The 19466-nt window shown below is 37.5% G+C and overlaps 1 protein-coding gene across 8 annotated transcripts in view; it reads right to left on the bottom strand.

Annotated features, from left to right (window-relative positions):
• Window positions 1–19466, bottom strand: part of RAPGEF6 (Rap guanine nucleotide exchange factor 6) — a 153013-nt gene that overhangs the window by 61515 nt on the left and 72032 nt on the right. For all 8 annotated transcript variants that reach the window (XM_058677723.1, XM_058677720.1, XM_058677726.1 and 5 more), the window contains 8 exons: window positions 17490–17667; window positions 15712–15848; window positions 11243–11401; window positions 10562–10714; window positions 6478–6642; window positions 3872–3979; window positions 2231–2434; window positions 118–226 (listed from right to left, as the gene is read on the bottom strand). In XM_058677723.1, the coding sequence (XP_058533706.1) occupies window positions 118–226; window positions 2231–2434; window positions 3872–3979; window positions 6478–6642; window positions 10562–10714; window positions 11243–11401; window positions 15712–15848; window positions 17490–17667 (1213 nt within the window). The remainder of the gene's footprint in view (window positions 1–117; window positions 227–2230; window positions 2435–3871; window positions 3980–6477; window positions 6643–10561; window positions 10715–11242; window positions 11402–15711; window positions 15849–17489; window positions 17668–19466) is intronic.

The raw sequence follows: 19466 nt of genomic DNA, 5'->3' as shown, positions 1-19466 counted from the left end.
AAACAGCCACAAAATAGCTCAATTTTTAGACAAAAATTACTTCCATGTTTTACTGTCTCCCTGACTTGTCTCTAGCACGAGGGGAAAAAGCCCCACAGTTTCTACAGCAAGACTTACCAAAAATGTTGGTCTTTACAGTAAGTGCAAGATGTGTATTATTCCTCAAAATTTCAAGGGCCTTCACAAACGTGATATTCTCGAAGTTCTGTCCATTTACTTCCATTATCTTAAGGAAAAAAAGTATTTGAAAAATTCAGATAAACGGTATTCAATAGAAATTTAATAAAACCCACTCTTATGTGAACAATGATTACATTTCTAAGAACAAAAACTACTGATTAATATTTTTCTATATGTTCACACTGCTCTGTTTCCCAATTCTCATGTACAATTTTTGCTCTGTGTCGAAACAGTTTAATCACGTCAGGTTAATAAAATTAATGTCTTTGTACAAACTGTATCAAATATTCTAAATCTAAATGTACTGCAGTCCCAACAGACACAGCTGACTCAAAAGCAGCACTCTAAATACATCTCAAATCGCTTCCCGCCAGGGACTGCAGCAAGCAGTCACGGAGCAAAAGCACAGCAAGCTTTAGAGGACAGATGCAAGCACTCCAAGGTTAAAAAAAAAAAAAAAATACAAATCATACTGCCAGAAAAAAGAAAAATTGAATAAATGTCAAATTCTCCGAGTTAAACACAACTGGGGTGGGGAGTGGATCTTAAAAGCACCGAGGAAAGAGAAATAAATAAGGGCCAGGCAAGGAAAGAAAAAGTGAAGATAACTGAAATAAACCTAGGGACATACAGTGATCAAACAAAGCTGATCATGGCAATTAGTCAAAGTAGTGGTGTCTACAGTTGCCCTTTTAAGTTTAGAAAACAATGTAAATGACAAAGGTATTCTGGAAATAGGACACATACTGTTAAGCTAGTAACAATCCAGAGTAAACTCGCATCATTAAAAAGGAATTGGGAGATTAAAGATCGAAATGAAAGCATAATGAATTTATTCTCAGGAATAAGGTTGCTGCACTTCATTACTTTTTATGTTTTCTCTTTATGGAGAAAATGTGATTCTTCAATGGGTTTATGATAAAATGCTTGAACAACAAACATATTCACCCCAGGGTTTTGGCTATTAGACATTCTTAATGAGGAGCCTGTGGGTAAGGCCCAGAAGTCTTTATTTTTAAAAACCTCCTCGATGGAAAGAAAGTAAGTATTGCTACTTTTTAGGAGTAACCTAACCTTTCACACAACAGTTTGGATTACCTGGGGCTGTACTGTAAGCTGGTTAATCCTCTACTATACACCAGTAGTATCTCCAAGTTACAATAAACAAAAGTATACCCAGAAAACTGGCAAATGGCCCTGGGCAGCAAAAACATCAACTGGCTGGGAATGTAAAACATTATAAAACAGGAACACCTATGTAATTTAAAAAACACGGTAGCATGACTCAGTTAAAACCATATTCTAAATGAATCAACAAAATTCTAAAGGCAAAACAGTTTCTCAAGTGATTCTGAGATCAGCTAGACTTTGGGAACCCATGTTTTGGTCAACATTCAGGAAAATCACCCACAAAGTTGTGTTCAAAATACAGACTCCTAAACCTCATCCCTTAAGAATGTGATTAACAGGATTAATAGGACTGAGGTAACCCAGGAAAGTGTGTATTTTTATGAAACAAGGCTGTGACTGCATCACATATAGAAATAAACCTAATGACATGAAAATATAAATCACTTCTGAATTCCTCCTGGAGTCACCTTTCTCCTAGTCCCTCTGTAGGACTGGCCTACTCAAGTTACTGCACAAACATTATTTCATCTGGTACCATCATTCATGGTAATTTTTGATCATTTGCACTTCACAGCCCCTCCTTCAAAACATGCAAATCAGGGAACTCATGTGGGTGTACTGCTCTTTCAGGAATAATTTGAGGCTGTACTTGGATTGTTTCTTATCCTTGGGTTGACAGCCCTATTTAAAGCAGTTCACAAGACAGGAGCAGATCACGTTGTTTCTGGCCAACTACATTGAATTCTCCATACATGCAAACACATTACCCTTTTAAGGTAAATCATAAATACCACTTATCAAAACTGATTTTGAAAAGTGTTTATATTGACCAAGCTTACTTGAAAACATAGCAAGTGAGAACAGAAGTAGCAGGCATACCACTTAAAGGCAGCTTTAAAGAGCCGATCATTTAACTTACTTGATCACCACGTTTCAATCCCGCATCGGCAGCTTTGCTACCTGGTTCTACCTCTTCAACAAAAACACCAAATCCTTTCTCACTTCCTCCACTAAGGGTAAAATGCAGAGGGGACTCGCGGGAAGCCTTCTGCAACACAACTTGTCTCCACTTTGCCTTCGCTGCACAAGCAATATTCAATAACCGCAGATGACCATTCATTTTCTGTTAAACACAGAAGGGTAACACACACATAAATATAATCAATGTCAGGGCTGTTTTAAGAAAATGACTTAATCAAATTAGAACTATAAACAAAAGATTATAGAACACGTAAACTGAGGTAAATGAAACTGAAGGAGGGCAAGGCTAGTGGTATGACACAACGGAATAAGTGGCTCGCAAGACTAGCATCCCACAGTGGAGCAGCAATTTAAGCCTCAGAGCCTACAAAGACAGCATAACATGGCCAAGTATTTTGACATCTCCCACCCACATGAGAGACCCAGATAGTTTCTGGTTCCTGAATCTGGCTGAGCCCAGTTCCAGCTATTACAGCCATTTGAGAATTGAACTGCAGATTTAAGATCTCTATTACCCTAAGTCACTTTTTTAAAAAACAAAACAAAAACAAAACAAATTGTTTTCTTTTATTGGAAGGCAGATTTACAGAGAGGAGGAGAGGTAGAGAGACAAAGATCTTCCATCCAATGGTTCACTCCCAGAATGGCAGCAATGTAGAGTTGAGCCAATCTGAAGCCAAGAACCAGGAGCTTCTTCTGGGTCTCCTAGGTGGGTGCAGGGTCCAAGCACTTTGGCCACCACCCACTGCTTTCTCAGGTCATAAGCAGGGAGGCGGATGAAAGGGAGCATCCTGGAGAGGAACTGGTACTCATAAACAGCTACTATGAGAGTTAGTAAGACCTTCTGTCTTAGCAATGATAGGCAGAGAGAGACCCAGACCTTACTATAGATCTGATACATGAGATGTGAACTGAAGCTTATAGTTCCAAATGGCAGGACTCAGACCAGAGAATTCCAGTGACATAAGAGATGCAGAATTGGTAGAGAGCACCAGAGTCTTAGCTGCCTATAATGTAAGCAAGAAAAAGCTTGAAACGGTAAATGAGGGAGCTGAATATATGAGAAACTACTTAAGAAGGAAATATGTTTACTGACAACAGCAGCAAAATCCACCGTATTTGTGGTTTAAAAATATACCTTTGGCTTCAGAGAATGGACAAGGAAGAACAAAGATTAGATCTAAGACCCATTTAAGCCACAGTAACAGTTCAGGAATAATGACATAACAGTCCTAAACAAGGGAATTACAAGAAATGACCATGAACCACAGAAAATGTCTATATGCTTAGAAAAATATGGATGACTTTGGCAAATGACTGTACATCTTGGTCAGGGATATTTCTTAGGTTCAAATCAAACAGAGGGGACCTGTTTATTCCCTGTTAACTGCAAATTACAATGTCTTAAAACAGAAATAGAAACACCAACAAGGAGCTTGTCAAGCGAGGGTGTAGGGTAGCAGTTGTAGAAGGAGCATTTAGACACAGCACAAGATGAAGGCTGTTGCTGCTTTGCACTTCTGGGCTCCTAGCATTAGGCAATCCCTCAATGTTGAAGACAAATGCTTTTAGGCCTTACCGTATCTTCTAGATGTTTTTCAAACTCCTCTAGAAAATGAGTCATAGCTGGATCACCTTCAAAATCATTAAAATGATTATTTACCCACAATAATACAATCCGTGTCACCTGTGGAAACAGAGGAGGTAGCCTATGCTTAGAAAAGTCGGTTCCAAAGACATACTGAGAGGAACTGAGTTTGATGGCTCATCTTCCTCTCCCTCCCTCATACACAAAGCCTTCCATCAAAAGGGGGCCTGGCTGAGTTTGAGCTTCCCCAGAGTCAGAGAAGACAACTGTGTGTTGGTAACATGTAACAGGAACGAGAGATCTACAAGCGGACTTCAAAAAATTCATGGAAAATGTGCATGATCACTTAAAAATGTTTCTATAGCCAGTGACAAGTTTAACCAAAATCACAGTCAACTTTCAAAGTGTTGAACTGACTTGTTTACTCGGCTCCAGAGATTAAGAGAAAAGTAAAAAAATTAACAAATGCAAGATTATTTGAATAACACATCTAATCAAGATTTGAGGTATATTTAAAATTGATGGGACACACACAAGATTCACAATTACCATATGAAATTTAAATATTTAAGAACAATCAGTATAGTTCATGATATTGTACTATCATGCCACGTATTTTCAGAATATTTTTATCACCTCGGAAAAACAAGCCAAACTGTACCTACTGAAAAGTCACTTACCATATGTCCCTTCCAAGATTCCTTAAACTTCTCTGCCCCATGTTTATTTGCCTATCTGGATATTTTATAAAAATAGAATGTCATACGTAGTCTTCTGTGATTGCCCTTCACTTATCATGCTTATATTAGTATTTTTTAAATTATATATTTACATTACATTTTGTTTATGATGGAAATTTCGATTGTTTCTACCATTAGCAACTGTCACAAAGTGCTGGCGTGTATATTTTTAGTCAACAAGGTTTTGAATGTATTTTTCAGTTCTTTCCGTACACACCAAGGAGCAGGTGTATTTGTTGGGCTATATGCTGGCTCCATGATGATGAACTGTGCTGAAGAACCACCCAACAGTTTCCCAGGCAGGCTAGACTGCTTTGCAATCCCAGGATCAGTGTAGGCTCACAGGGCTCGGGCACTGCTAGCCTGCACAATAAGCTCTCAAAATTCTGTGGTCTGGCCCTCCTAAGGCCACCACAGGCAAGACTCAAAATTGAATCTGCAGCAAACTAAAGTTTAAGCTGACAGAGTTTGCATGGCCCGTGGATGAAGCTGTAAGTATCAAAAGGGTCCCTGACAATAAAAGGTTCCCTCACTACTGCTAGTGGACAAGAAGGTTGGGTATCTCCACAACCAGGCAATGTGTACTTCACTTGTCTTTTTCCAAACCATTCTAGTGGATATAAAGCAGTATCTCACTGAGGGTTTTAAAGTGCATTTCCTAGGCGTGGGGTATTGAACATCTTTTTCATGTGCTTGTTAGCCATCTATACAAGTTCTTCAGCGAAACATCTATCATGTCTTTTGCCCATTTTTAAATAATGCTGTCAATGACTTCAAGAGCTCTTTGTAATTCTGACACCAGCCCCTCATGAGCCATGTTTCACAAACATGTTCCATGCTGTGTGTGGTCTCATCGTTGGTGACATAATGTCTGATGTAGAAAAAGTCTTAATTTAGATGAAGCTTAATTTTTTTCTTCTGTTGCTTGTGCTTTGTAATTTCAGAGAAATCACTTGCATCTTACCTTTCCTTTCTCAGGTGTATGTTATAGTTTTAGCTCATATATTTACTTAGGTCACTAACCAATTTGGATCAAAATTTCACAACTGGTTAAGGATTTTTTTTAAGGATTTAATTTTTTCTTCTCCATAGAGTTAACCAGTTATCCCTGTATATGTTCGCTAATTCTGTTTTTACAATTTCAGCAACAAAATAAGATGTTTTTAATTCCAAAAAAGTGGGTAGGAGGTGTATTCTTGTGATTGTAGATATTTTGGTCTTCAAAAGAATTCCAGTTATCTCCATAAAATTTCTTTAAAATACAACTTAGACATAATAGGCAACTATGGACCTAGTTTTTATTTTTAAAAACCAATTTATTTCCTGCCTTACTGCTATGGTAGTATCAGCATTTACATGACATATACAAACACAGCACATGGAATAAGGTAGGTTACTCTGAAAAGTGCGCAGTGCAAAAACTACTCAAAAGGTAGATTTTAAAGTCAGAGGAGATAAATTAGGGCTTGATAAACTGCTTTTAATTATTATAAAGTCTCAGAAATACAAATATATTCATATTCTGAGGCTTAAAAATAACCTGAGCCCTCTTAAAAATGTAGTATTCTTTCAAAATTATCAATCAGCTTTCATGTTATTTCATTCAGAAATAATGAACTATTGCAATAAGATTTTCAAATAATCTCACAATGCTTCCTAACCTAAATTTACAGCTACATTTTTATTTGTTTTTCTTTTAATGCTTGTGTAAACTTCAAAAGGATACATTTGTATCAACTCACTGAAGTGTTTAACTGAAACTAGCTATCAAAGTAAACATTCAAACTACAGAAGTCTTCATGAATAAAATTTAAAGGTTTAATATTATTTTCACGCCTTCTTTATTTGTAAACCAACCTTATCCCTCAAGCTGTCAATCTTAAACCATTCCAACAGTTTGATTCCAACATCCAAAGGGCTTTCAAGAAACGTCCTATATGTTAATAAGAAATCTTCTATATACGTTGGGTCCACAATGGAATGTTCTTCTATTAAATGCATGATGAGACGCTCGGGCGTTGCCTAAAATCCAAGCATAGGAAGAGTTACGAAATAAACAAACACCTCAGAAACCAAAAACTTGCACTGGCTCCTCACTGTTACCAATCCTTTAAGTAAGACCTCAAAGTGGAGTTTTCCATATATACCTTAGTAACAGTGGTAGTTATCTCTTTAGGTTGTAATCCAGCAGCAGCTGAAGACACAGAGAGAAAAAATGTTGGAAAAACAAACACCTAAGCATTCACCCAGTGTAACTCCCCTGGAGCTGACCACAGCAGGGCCTCTGAGTGTTGCTTAGCCCCAGCCTGGGCTGTGTCAGCCATCCCCAATGCAACCAGCACATGCACCAGAACTAAGAGGTGAGAGCTCAAAAAAGCAAAGAAAAAACTTCCCTTCAACTGTAATCCATATCAAATTCTCTTCTGCTCCCAGGCTATTGGAGGAACACTCTAGTTCAGGACATGCTAAAGCACCGCTGCTCCTTCCAGGAGTGCTCTCTTTCAGTTTCTCCAACTTAAAACTCCAATCTTAACTGTTCTTTCAGAGTTTCAACTTCTTACCTTATCCAGATTTATAAAGTATTATCCAAACAACTTCCCTGTTTCTCTGAGTTTTGAAATCAGGATTAAAATTCATCTCTTTGCAGGTAATTCAGAATTGAGTACACAGAACGTACAAACTAACTAGAGAAAAGCCAACTCTTGGGGCAGGCTCTGAGCCCACACTTATGAAGTCAATTGAGACACCTGCCTCTCCTATCAGAATTTCTGGGTTCAAGTCCCTGCTCTGGCTTCTGATTCTGGCTTTCTGCTAGTGTAGACCCTAGGAAGCAGCGCTCATGGCTTGGGTTTTTGGGATCCTGCGATTTATGTAGGGGACTTGGATCAAGTTCCCATTCTCAGCTTTCACACTAGGCATTTCTAAAAATTAGGGAGATTTGTCTGCCTCTCCAAAAACCAAAACAATCTGCTGCCTGCCATGATTCTAAACTTTTTCTCATTCACCCAAGTAATTCACAGTTCAGAATTACTCTACGGCAAGTGTATATTAATGTTAACAACATTCTTATCCAAAAAAAAAAAATGTATTCCTTTTTAAAGTATCCAATGCTTAAAAAAAGTCTCTAAGTCTTTTTTCTAGAAGGAAGTCAGAAGTTTCAGGCAAGGCTCTTCATATAACCCACCTGAGGGAAAAGACTAGAAGTCATTCCTATCCTACCCTCCGAAACAGTGTAACAGTGCAAAACTGGCTTTACTATTCAAGCTAACCACAGTTTAGAAAAACTGAAATCTGGTTCTTGGATGATGTGTAGCTAAGCCAATGGTGAGAAGTGAACAACAGTACGAAGGGCATTTACATTTTAATTGGTTCCATCCCACAGGTAAGGTCTTGAGAGTTGAGACCATACATCTGCACAAGTGCACAACCAAGTTGTCAATGAGCCAAGTTGTTAATGTTAATAGCATTTTTTTTTTGGGGGGGAAAGTCTTGTCTCTAACAAGAATTTTTTAAATTTTTTTTCATTTATTCATTAATTACATTGTATTACGTGACACAATTTCATAGGTACTGGGATTCACCCCCCGTTACCTTAAACCCTCCCCCCATGCCCACTAGCATTTCCAAAGCTGGGATGCTGGGAGATAGAGAGCAACAGACATAGCAGGTGAGAAACAGCTGGCGTGGTTACACTCTGCATGATGCACAGCAAGTAAACACAATGTCTAACAGGAGTGCCCACTGTACAAGACACTGAAGTGATTTTCAGCACTTTGACAAACTACAAATGTAAGTACCAAGTCATGATTGTTTACTAAGAGACAATAAAGTTATATATGTGTACGCACACTTATCTGCTCCCTATCTGGGTCTGGGGAGTCCGAAAGAAATGGTAATTCAGCAGGAAAGACTATAGTGAGGGCCTAGATGGCAGTTAATGGATACTGCTTGCCAACAGAAAGATCCGGGGCTCTCTCAAATGGCCAATTCCAGAGCTGAAGTAAGAAAAATTGACATTTTACTGTTTTCCAGAAAACAACAGAGTGCTTACAGAATAATAAGGGCATGTCAAAAGAATATAGAAGCAAGCTTTAACAGTCTGCTCACTGGCTAATTTGTGACAACCTCAGCATCAGAACACTACTGATGAGAAGAAAATACAACAAATGATTTATACTGATAGAAACAAGAAAAATCAAAGAGGAAACGTACCTCAATCTACTAATCAACAGTAGTTTGCAAAAAGTTACAGCAATAGGTATTCTATGCATGGAAGTAAACATTAGTAAGCAGAGGTGTATACCTACTTTGCGCATAGTATATTGACACTATCACAGAACTATTTTCTACCAAATGTACATCATTTACAATGGGTGAAATGGAAAGTTTACACAAAGAAGCCAGGCAGACAGACACCACCATCACTGCGTAACTGGTGTTCACTTGGGGATAGGTGAACAGTGTGTGCCCCCTGATTTGAAGCTCTGGGAACAGAACATCATTTCGTGGAATTCCTGCCAGGAAAGCGTGGGTTCAGTCAGATCATGGCAAACACCGCATAATAACAGGAGGGGAGTCGTCACATACTATTCTTTAAAACTGTTGAGGATATTAGTAACCGGGAAAGACTGAAGAACTGGAGTAGGTGAAAGTGACACGACAACAAAGTACAACTGTTCCTGCATGGCTTTGTATCCCAGAAATGGAACGGAAAGATCACTGAGGCACGTGGTGAGAATCTGCCTAGTGTCTTAGTGACCGATGTTCACTTCCTAATTTGAAGGATTCTACAGTGCTTGCTGCAGCACAGTGTTTTTATTTTTAGTAAATATACAATGGACTTTGTAGAAGTGATGAGGCATCACATTTTCAAGTGCTCTCAAAAGATTCAGAGAAAGACTTGACAATGGAGCAAGAGGAATGAAATACTAACAATTGGAGAATCTGACATGGGGCACTTTCTCTACCACTGCAGCTTTTCTGTAAATTTCAATATTAAAACAAAACAAAAACACCAGGAATCCCCACTCAGGATAAAACAATAAATTACAGAAGTACTGCATTTGTCTTTGACAACCCATCTATGTGTTCACCTTCTCCACACACAAGGATTACATTCTCTGGTTTGGGGTGGGATGGGGAGAAAAAGATTGAAGGCAGCTTTGAGGAACACCCGGATTCTCCAAAAACACATGAGACATCATATTCCGGACATCTTTCATTTACTTCCCTCATTACTTAATGAAACATTACACCTGCAATTAATAATGAAATACTTATTTTGCAACCAAGGATAAATGATTATGCATTTATTCCTCCTCTTTTCAATGACTGTTGCTCCATTTCACATGTAGGGGTCTCCAAAGAAACAAGGAGGGGAAGGGCACTATAGTGGGTGGTGCGAGAAAGAGAGAGAGGAGAAAAAGCCAAAGGGATTAACACTCAGTCTCTGCAACTGTGTTGAGACTCAGAAATGTTAGTCCTACCATTCCAGCTGTGCTGCCTTCCTTTCCAGGACAGAAACAGGGCAGAAGTCACAGGCTGTTACTATGTCACAGAGACCCAGCAAGCAGTGCACCTCTACCTGGAGTTCCCTGAACTTTCACAGATAGTTCCTCAATTTCTTATTTTGTGCCTAAAAATCTCTGCTGTTAAAAAGTCCTATCATCAATGAACTGTAAAATGAACTTTGAGTAGGAAAATTGTGACTAGTATATTCTAACAGTATCTTACCCACACTGACACCAAAGGGCAGTTAAGTTCTTCATTAAAAATGTGTCAAAACCAATGTGGCAAAATAATCAAATCATACATTTAAATTAGATTTTAATACATTAGTGAAGTATCTTAAACCATCCAAAAAGTGTTTGTCCACAGCCTTTCTGGAAGCAAGATGAAAGCTTTCCTCTATCAGCCAACAGAGTGAGAATAAGACGCCTACCTTGATGACGATGTGTCCTTTCCTGGTCCCACTCCGGTCCAGCTCCCGGTGCTCATGAACCATGACAATTTCTCCCTCTTCTTCCACTTTATGGGTATTTTTTTCCACATGATTTAGAATTCTCCAATAATCCTGCTGGGCTATGCAGACAAACTGTCCAAGAACAACATGGGGGCAATTAATGAATCTATAGTACATCAAAATATCACTACGTACCAAGGCAGAACACAAAGGTAAGAAATCAAGCGGCATCAGTTCTTTTTTCTTTCAATTACTTTAATTCTTAGCAAAAATTAAATTATTCATACGCAGAGACCAAAGAAGTTAAATCTGTCTGAATTCTCTAAAAGCAGAAGTTACTATCAACTTCTTTCTCAACTATGAAGCACGAGTAATTTAGAAACAATTTATAAGTTCCTATTTTATTTAAAGAAAAAATAACAAAGACACAGAAAGACTCCAAACTGGCAAATATCAGGTGTAAAATATAGCAAACTCGTATTAATTTGGTAAATCATGTTTAAAATGTACTTTGTTCATATTCTATAAATATGACAGTCTGATCCTTTATAACCTATGAGCTTCTGTAACTTAAATGAAGCTATTCTGAGGAAAACACCAAATAGGCTTGGCCATTTTAAAGCAAAAAACAAGAGTATTTAATGAAAGAGATAATCTTACCTGGCAATCATCTACTTTAGTCCTCACAATTCCGTGCATGTACTGTTTATCCAGAGTTGGAGTAACTCCAAAACTATTTCCCAGAAAGAGATTTTCAACCTTTCCATCTGGATGAGTGATTTCTACAGTGCCGTTTAAAATAACATACCACGAGTCAAGCTATAGAGGAAAAACAAAGGATTTTTTAAAAAGGATAATTATGAAAAAGTATCTATCTATGAAGCTCTCTATCTGTCACACCCATACTTGAAAAAGGGAATCCGGTCCTACTGCAAAATACTTAAGCCTGGTCTATGCCAACCATCACTTTAATACTGCTGCTGCTTTGCTTATCAAAACAAATAAGAAACTTTGATGATGCACTAATTATCTGAAGAAAAATAGTGTCATGAGAGCATGAACTCTTAGAATCTTACTCCAGCCATGGTTTCTGACCACCTGAGTGACCCAGGTAAGCTACACACCTCGCCAAGCCTCAGGGTGCCTGTCATGAAGACTCTGCTACCAGAGAACTACTGCGATGTTAGACTCAATTAACACGTGCAGGGCACCCAGAAAGCACTGGCCATTCCACCCAACACAACTAGCCATTAGTTCACAAAAACTTGTAAATCTAACAAGAAAATCCAAAAATTTTCCTAGTGTTAACAAAACCCTGCCATTACACTTAAGTATTTAATGCCTCAAGAAGATGTACTTTAAAGGCCTACTATGTATCAGCGGGAGAGTATTTATTCTCCTTTGATATTAATCTTTATCATTAGCTCCAACTTCCAAAGATAAAATGTAATTCAAAGGAAATCTAGAAAAACAAGACAGAACAGGCACTTGTCTTCTTTGACCACAATGGAATACAACTAGAAGTCAGTAAGTAGAACATAAGAAAGTAAACAACATACTTTGGAATTGACTACTGGGTCAAAAAAAAATAGAAAGGGTATTAAAAAATTGCTTGAAACAATAAAAATGCAAACAAAGCATACCAGAAACTATGACCCACGGGCAGGTGTTTGGTCTAGGAGTCGACAGCAGCTGGATTACCTGCATCCTCTACCAGAACACAGTGCCCGGGCTGGATTCCTAGCTCTCCTGCTGATGTGTACCCTCTGAGGCAACAGGTGCTGCCTAACATAGCTGGGTAGCTGGTTACTGCCACCCACGTGGGAGACTGATACTGAGTTTGTGGCTTAAGGTTTTGGTCTGACTCAGTCCTAGCTGTTGTGGGCAGCTGAGAAACAAGCCAAGCAGATAAGCATTGCACTCTCTCCATCTGTCTCCCTCTCCTTGGCTCTCAAATAAATAATAAAAATTTCTGAGATATAAAAGCACTAAAAGGGAAACTTTTTAGCAATCAAAAGCCACATTAGAAAAGTAAAAAGATCTTAAATAATCAACTTTTCACTGCATCAACAGACCAGAACATGGGCCAACCAAACCCCTAACTAGAAGTATATATATTAACATCAGAACAGAAGTAATTGAAGGGGTGGGGAGAATCCAAGTACCTATGAAACTGTGTCACATAATACAATGTAATTAATGAATAAAAAATAAATAAATAAATTTAAAAAAAAGAAGTAAATGAAAGAAAAAGGTCAATGAAACCAAAAGCTGAATTTTTGAAAAAATAAAGAGAAGATAAGCCTTTCCTCAAGCTAACCAAGAAAAGAAAGAAAATATTCAAATAAAATCAGAGATGAAAACAAGATCACAATTGGTGCCACAGAAAAAATTAAGAATTGGAACAATTTAGAAAAGGATAAACTTCTGGACATTTCATCACATTATTGAAACTGAATCTGGAACATAAAGAATACCAGAATAGAACCTAAGAAGTAGCAAGACTGAACCAATTATCTAAAGCACCTCAACAAAGTCCAGGAACTAATGGCCTCCTGCTCAAGGCTACAAAATACAAAAAGAATAACAAGTATGCCTCGCAAACAATTCCAAAAGACTGTAAAGAAACACGCACAAATTTATTCTATGAGGTCAACAGTGCCCTTCCAAAAGCAAAAATCTATACATCACTGTGTTGGTGATCAGGAATGTCAAAATTCACAAAATGCTAGCCAATCAAATCCAACAGCAGACCAAAAACCCTGCATACCCTCAACCAAAGGGATTTATGTCAGTAACACAAGGACGGGAAGGTTCAACACACACTATCCACAGGCTGAAAGACAAACAACACATACAATCATCCTAATAGACACAGAGAAAGCCTATGGCAGCATTTAATATCACTCCTCAACAAAATGGACATAAACAGTATCGCAACTTGAGACAGCCTGTATTTGACAAACTCAGAGTTTATGTTAAACAGGGAAATGATAAAACCATTTTCTGTCAGATCAGAAACAAGGACGTACTTTCACCAATTCTACTAAACAATACTAGAAGTCATAGACAGAAAAATTTCAAAATATGCAAAACAGAAGAGCTACATTATCCTTGTTTACAGATGGCAGGATCTTACACATAGAAAACGTAAAGACTTCCCCCCCAAATTATTGGAACTACCCCATGAATTTAGTGAAGCTGCAGGACAGAAAATCAACCATAAAAAATCGGCTGAAAGGACAACCTAGAGCAGTACTATCTGTCCCGCCCTATAAGCATCCATAAATAGCACCACACTGTACACACCACACATTCATCTGGGAATAAATTTAACCCCAAGAAATGAAAAATCTTTATAGTAAAAATTATAAAACACTGACGAGAGAAAAACAGAAACACACAAATAGACATCTCATGCTCAGAAAATGGAATAATATTTGCAACATGTCCAAATTACCCAAAGTTTTCTAAAGGTTCAGTGCAATCTTTATCAAAATATCAATAATACTGACATTCACAGAAGAAAAAATAATTTTACAAATTGATGTGAAACCATAAAAGATTCCAAGTAGTCAAAGCAATTCTGAACAAAAACACACAGCGAGGCATCATACCTAAGTTTAAAGCACTTTTCAAAGCTGTAATCATCAAAACAGTCTCATCCTGGCATCTAAACTACACCAAAAAAGACCCAAGAAATGAAACTGTGCATCTACATGAGAATGCCAAAATATGGGACAAAAATGTCAAAATCATATTCTGATGAAAGAAAAATCTAACAAACCGTATCAGCAAATCTAGAAAAATGATAATCCCCACGCTACTTGTAAGTACAAACAGAAAACGATTCAAAACAAACAAAACTGCAAAACAACTAGGGGAAACATCCCAAGAGTTTGGGAAAGGGAGTTTAAAAAAAATTTTTTTAAGAGCCCAGAAGCACAGTTAAAACCAGCACTACAAAAATGTGAAAATCTTCACATTCATCAATTCAGATCATGAGGAACTCAATAACGAAAAATGATCTGATTAAACCCAACTATAGGGTAAACCCAAAGGATGTACAGGTATCTTATTACAGAAGCATTCATAACAACCAATACATGGAATTCAGCAAGATATCCATTTACAATAAATGGATTAAGTGTAATATATATACACACAATAGAATATTCAATTACAGGGATGAACTCCTATTACTGTGAAAACATGGATGAAACTGGAAGACATTACATTGAGTGCAATAAGAAACCCATATAAATACCACACGCTCACTTTTGTGAAAGCTAAAAAAGATGACCACTTAGACATCAGAATGAAGAGCATCAGAGGGGAGGGAGGATAGAAGGTGAGGTATGAGTATTAATAATTACCAAAACACGGAGGGTTCTGACGTTACATAGCACAATAGGCAACTACAGTCTACAATAAACAAGTTATTTGAAATAACTAAAGACTTTATTTAAAGGTTTTCAACACAGAGAAAATAGAATATTTGAAAATACAGAAATGCTAATCATAATACTTTCATTTTAACAAGTTATATATGTAACAAATTAGAATATTGTACCCCGCTAATAAGTAGCTATATTTACATATAAAATTTTTTAAAAGGCAGAAATAAGGCTTACCCTCAAACAACTTTAATCAAATAATTTAAAAATAATATCTATATAAGATTATATCCTGTTGATATAAAACAAGCTATTGCTTATTCTATTCTGGCAGTCACACTTTTCAATATTAGAAATAGGCTACAATGAGATATTTTCTAGCTCTCCTTCTATCTGTAAATCTGCCTTTCTAATAAAAATAAATCTTAAATAGATTACAATGAAATGTACAATTTTGAATTTTACACGAATCTTAAAAATGTCTTACAACATAATTTCTAAAGTAAAAACTTATTTGGGTCAATCAAAATTACTTATCCAGTACCTGTACTGTGCAAAATTCTTTGCTACAAGACAAAATTATGACAAAATCCAAAACAAAAAATTTATCAGTTTAGAAATGATCTAAAACCCCAAATCATTAAAAAAAGATGTAAAACAAGTGAATATTTACACAAGTTTCTGGAAATTACTTTTAAAATTAGTATCAGTAACATTTATCTGCTGACCTACCTCTTGGCCATCTTCAAGAATAACAGCTCCAGCCTGCTCTACCACTTCGAAAATCATCACTGAACAGAGCTCTCTCCTCACAGACATGGTCATGTTTGCAAAGGCAGGGAGCTGGTGCATGAACTCTAGTAACTGCTCTATTAAAAAAAAAATCTACTATTAATATCAGAGATACGTTAACATCAAAATCTGGAATACTAAATTTCTAATCAACTTAGAAATGTCTGAAACAGGTATAATTTTATTACTGATTTTTTAAAAAGTACCTGGTTTATACATATATTCATACCCATATGTAAGTATGGCAATACGCAGACACACCAGAATTCACAACTCGCAGAGAACCAGGAAACTAACTACACATGTTCAGCTGAGGCTGGAGATTTTCCCTCATTATGCTAGCCTGAGATGTCACCCCCTGGTGCCTTATTTTACTGATATTCTTTAATAAATTATTCTATCTAGTTCTTAGTGGGCTTAAGGCTCTTTTTCTTTTTTAAAATAATTTAGAAAGTGTCAGTAAGTAAATCAGGAATAATATATGTGATTTATAGCTCAGAGTTTGTCAAAGCAACTAGGCAACTTTCTTAAATTTAACCAACAAATGTTCCCCTGGCACAGAAACATGAGTAATAAAGGAGAAACACATGCAGGCCGTCAGCTAGGAGCTTAAATAGATGTGGCTGCATGGTGCCATACACCCACAGACAACTGCAGCAAATTATATTTCAATTTTTTAAAAACTGTGTGAAAACAGCAGAAAGCTCTTTACCATTGAAAATGTATTTTTAGTTACTTTTAGATAGCATTCACAAGGTGAGACTAAACTACAGGTTATTTAACTATATCCTAAGAATGTGAGACAATGCTCACATGTACTGACTGACCTTAACACATAACTTACTAGTAGTTAACGTAACGTGAACAAAATATGACTATAAAATAACCTAAGACAAAATCTTCACTGGTCCATAATACAGAATCAACAGCAAATATTCTTTGTTTCCTGAAGATAACAGTCACTTTTCGTGTCATTAAACTTTCCAAACCAGTTCTGAAAGAAGTTACATACAGAGAAATGTGACATTTTTACCAAAAGTTTTATATATATATTTTATCAATCTGGGGAAAATATATAACCTTTGAAAAGTTTTTAAAAGCTAATTAATAAATACTGGGCATTCTCATTACTTGCTTTTTGTGGGCATGAAAGAAAAAAAAAATCAGTGCAATCCTAAGTCTGTGTTATAAATTGTGGCAGCCAAGCTCAGCGAAGACCACTGAAGGCCCCTGCTTCCTGATGCTTGCATTCTGTGGGATCTTTCCCAAGGTACATCAAGACTGCTTGGTGTGACTTAAAGAACCTGCCAGAGGTAATGCGGTGTCATTCCTGAAGCCAAATGCCAGAAGACTGCGCAGCATCTGCCTTGTTCTCCCCTGAATCACTAGCGCTGAGGGAAGTACTTGTCACATAGAAGGGCTCTCTACTGAGGAACTCAAGTTTTGTGCCAACAGCCATGTGATGAACTGCATCCCAGACCGAGCTACTCCTGCTCAGCCACTGACAAACAACTCAGATGGCTGCAGCTTCTGGTAACATTCTAGCTACCACTCATGCCAAATGCCAAGTCAGAATCACCCAAATAAAGCACTACTGAATTCCTGACCCACAAAAGTTATGGAATAATAAATGCATATTGTTTTAAATTCTTAAATTTGGAAGTAATTTGTCCATAGGTAACTGACAAACTGTTACTGAGAATCAATGTATTCCTTACCAATGTCGTCATCGGTTTTGTCTGCAGGCTCTTTTTCAAGACATTCTCGAACAACATCTCGCCCATGTAGTGGATCTGTGCGGTCAATCTCTTCATCTTCCTCTTCTTCATCCTCAGAATCAACAGGTCCTTCTGGAAGACGTGTTAAATCTACATCTCCTACCTCACTTTCTGTAGCCTACAGGGGAAAAAAAATATCAATCACTCATCATTCCATAGGTTTCAAATGAAAAAATAATCCATGTTACAGTCTCAATCAAATCCTACCTTGCCTACTTAGCATTATAAATAAATAGGCAGCACTCCATGTAACACTGAGAACACAGTGAAAGTGGGTGCCCACACAGCACCACAGCAGGTTAAGCTTTCACTTGCATGGAGTGCCAATCTGAGTCCCAACAGCTTCTTTTCTAATGCAGCGGATGATGGACCAGGTGCTCGCAACACTGCCATCCATTAGGGAGACCTGATGAGAGTTCCTGGCTCCTAGCTGCAGATACACACACCGTGGGCTGCTGTACCCATGTGGGCATCCAGCTGCAAATGGTGACCTCTGCTGTATCTGTATAACTGTGTTTCAAATAAAGAATCTTTTTAAAAGAGAATATGAAATGATAATTATTTATAGAAGACTTATCTCGGTCGAAACACAGGCTCATCATTCCACAGCATGATATCTAGGTGATAAATCTGAGCCACTACATATGCAATTATGAAGAGATTCAATATTACCAAATGTATCTTTTTAAAATAAACAAGAGTATTTCTTAAAAGTATAAAACATCTTAAAACATTTAGAGAAAGAAAATACAGATTTACTAACAACCACTTCAGGAGCAGAGTACATTCTACTAGAGCACACCGAGAGTTGTAAAAGTTACTCTTCTTTGATTACAGACTTGACTTAACATCTAGAAGAGTAATAATGTAAACTAAGAAGTGTTTTTTCAATATTTATTTTTATTGGAAAGGCAGATACAGAGAGAAAAGAAGAGATGGAGAAAGATCTTCCATCCGCCAGGTTATTCCCTAAGTGGTCGCAATGACTTGGAGCCTCCTCCGTGTCTCCCACGTGGGTATATGGTCCCAAGGACTTGGATCATCCTATACTGCTTTCCAAGACCACAGGCAGGGAGCTGGATAGGGAGTGGAGCAGCCTGGACACGAACTAGTGCCCATCTGGGATCCTGGCATGTAAAGCAAGGGCTTTAGCCACCAGGCTACTGTGCATGGCCCAAGAAGTGCTTTTTTTTAAAAGGCAAAGATTCAAGCAGATTATTAAACAAACAAACAAACCACCATCTCTTCCCAATACCTTACTGATGGATCTAACAGTGTGCAAAGAGCTGAGGTCATTACCACGTTTTTTTCAAATCTGGAAGCCAGGCTAACACAGAGAGGGTAGGAAAGGCGGTAGAGGGGGGCAGGGTGGAAGTAGAGAAAGAGAGACATTGCTCTTCCATCCCCCTGTTCACTCCCCAAATGCCTGCAAAGGCCAATTCAGGGCCAGGCTGAAGCCAGGCTGGAACAACTTCTGGGTTTCTGTTGTGGGTGCAGGGGCCCAAGCACTTGAACTATCTTGCTGCTTTCATTAATAGGGAGCTGGATTGGAAGTAAAGCAACTGGGCATTGAACTGGTGCTCATATGGGATGATAGTATTGTAAGAGAAGGTTTTATGCACCATGCCACAATGCCAACCCCATTCCTACCTTAATATTGACTTATATCACAACTTCGAAAACTAATTAAAAATTGTAAAATGTTATTCGTAGAAAGCATTACAGAAAACAAAATTGTCACAAAATTATGACAGAACATTTCCAAATACTTCACTCAACTGATTCATTTAAAAATGAATAGGCATGAATATCAGCTACAGGAAAGAATTAGCAAAACACTCAAACATAGTAAAGATTATGAAAGCGGCACCAAACAATTTAAGTCTTATCTGTTTTTTTAAAGATTTACTACTTGTC

This window comes from Ochotona princeps, chromosome 19 (genome assembly GCF_030435755.1).
Source record: "Ochotona princeps isolate mOchPri1 chromosome 19, mOchPri1.hap1, whole genome shotgun sequence".
Classification (NCBI taxonomy): domain Eukaryota; kingdom Metazoa; phylum Chordata; class Mammalia; order Lagomorpha; family Ochotonidae; genus Ochotona; species Ochotona princeps.
Note: the sequence above shows the minus strand (reverse complement) of the source record. Positions and strands in the feature narration are given on the sequence as shown.